The sequence below is a fragment of the Protobothrops mucrosquamatus genome, unplaced genomic scaffold (assembly GCF_001527695.2).
Source record: "Protobothrops mucrosquamatus isolate PMUCROS unplaced genomic scaffold, P.Mucros_1.0 scaffold2064, whole genome shotgun sequence".
NCBI lineage: Eukaryota > Metazoa > Chordata > Lepidosauria > Squamata > Viperidae > Protobothrops > Protobothrops mucrosquamatus.
The window spans coordinates 100,137-102,202 of NW_015388169.1; the positions used below are offsets into that span (position 1 = coordinate 100,137).

Below are 2,066 nucleotides of genomic sequence, written 5' to 3' on the forward strand. Positions count from 1 at the left end.
AATACTGCATCCAGTTTTGGTCACCGCGATGTAAAAAAGATGTTGAGACTCTAGAAAGAGTACAGAGAAGAGCAACAAAGATGATTAGGGGACTGGAGGCTAAAACATATAAGGAACGGTTGCTGGAATTGGGTATGTCTAGTTTAACGAAGAGAAGGACGAGGGGGGACATGATAGCAGTGTTCCAATATCTCAGGGGTTGCCACAAAGAAGAGGGAATCAGGCTATTTTCCAAGGCGCCTGAAGGCAGGACAAGAAGCAGCGGATGGAAACTAATCAAGGAGAGAAGCAACCTAGAACTAAGGAGAAACTTCCTGACAGTTAGAACAATTAACCAGTGGAACAACCTGCCTCCAGAAGCGGTGAATGCTCCAACACTGGAAGTTTTTAAGAAGAGACTGGACAGCCATTTGTCTGAAATGGTATTGGGTTTCCTGCTTGAGCAGGGGGTTGGACTAGATGACCTTCAAGGTCCCTTCCAACTTTACTACTACTACTACTACTACTATTATTATTATTATTATTATTAAGTAAAAAAATGCCTGCCATACATACTGTATGTTCTGAATGAATAAAGGATGTGATTAATCTGTGTAGTGAAAGTGTTACACTGTGCCATTGGTTTTTATGCTGCAATCCTTCCATTTCAGATCTGCTGATATACCAAAATAAATGTAAACCAGTGTGTTAGGAAATGGTTGAAAACTTTTGCTCATTCAATATTACTTTTACATTGTCTTTCCTGCTAAGGACAGTCTTGCTATGAATTCATGATAGGGCTATTGTCGAAAATGGTGCTAAAATCTCTATGCATATTTTGCTGGGTGCCAAGAAATGACTGGTCAACTGTGGGGCCTCTGTAATGGGCCCATTAAATGTTAGGAAGCACTCGATGACTTGAAGGAATTGTTTCAAATATTGGAGGGGGAAGGGAGGGAACACACCCATATACACATACCCTGCAGGCAGAATATAAAACCACCATGCAAAGCACCATAAAGGTTTTGAAAGAGATTCTTTCCCTCCTCCTTCAAACCATCCAGTCAGGAAATTACAGCCAATAGCATTGAAGCATTGGGATGAGATAAATGGAAGATACAGGTACAAGATGTTATAGAAAGGTGAGAGATTTCCTTACCAATTTCCTTGCCATCTAAAATGATAAGTATTATCATGCATCGATTTGTGGTTTTACTTTTTTTTAATTCATGCACCTTGGCATATAATCATGCTAGCCATGTGACCATGAAAATGTCTTTGGACTATGCTTGCTCCCTCGGCTAAGAAACGGAGATGAGCACCGCTCCTTAAGAGTTGGACACACAACTGGGGGAAATCTTTATATTTACTTTTTAATTGACCATGGTTACAATGATTTTATTTCATAAATATATGACACGCTATAGCAGTCCTTTGGAAGTTTAACTAACGCTTAGCCCTTCCATTGGGATTTTAAAATTTCTGATGTATGAACCCATCTTCCCTCCCACTTCCGAATAATTTTGAGTTATATGAACACTTTAATTTGAAAGACGCTCAAAAAATACACATCTTATCTCATGTTTTCTGGACTGTAATCTTTATGTTCTCGTCTTTTTTAGGGTTCACTGATATCCCGTGAAGCCAGTGACAAAGAGAAGGTAATTTGTGATTGTAGCTGCATTTTCAAGTTAATCTGATATGGGTTGATTACAGTTGACACAGCCCAACATGGGTTATTATAATTTTTTTCTGTACAAAGATAATACAAGTTAGGTCTAAACATTATCATTTTTATTTAATAAACCACAACCAGCTGAATTCATGCCCAAAGCTAAGCCAGGAATGGGTCTCTCTTTCTCGACTCCTGGAAAGCTTCTGAAAACATTTTATTTATTTATTTTATTTATTATTTTAATTTGTATACCGCCCTTCTCCCATAGGACTCAGGGCGGTTCACAGCATATTAAAAACAAATAATAAACACAAAATACAAAAAATTACAAAATACAAAAATACAGAAAATAAACCCCGATAAAAGCCGAATTAAAACCAAATATTACAAGCTGTGTTTCCAATTAAAATAC

At 37.6% G+C, this 2,066-nt stretch overlaps 1 protein-coding gene across 1 annotated transcript in view; it reads left to right on the forward strand.

The window, feature by feature from the left end:
- The window catches only part of PIP4K2C (phosphatidylinositol-5-phosphate 4-kinase type 2 gamma), a 37,379-nt gene that overhangs the window by 18,673 nt on the left and 16,640 nt on the right, over window positions 1-2,066 (forward strand). Inside the window, exon 6 of the mRNA XM_015823978.1 lies at window positions 1,602-1,640. Coding sequence (XP_015679464.1) covers window positions 1,602-1,640 — 39 coding nt within the window. The remainder of the gene's footprint in view (window positions 1-1,601; window positions 1,641-2,066) is intronic.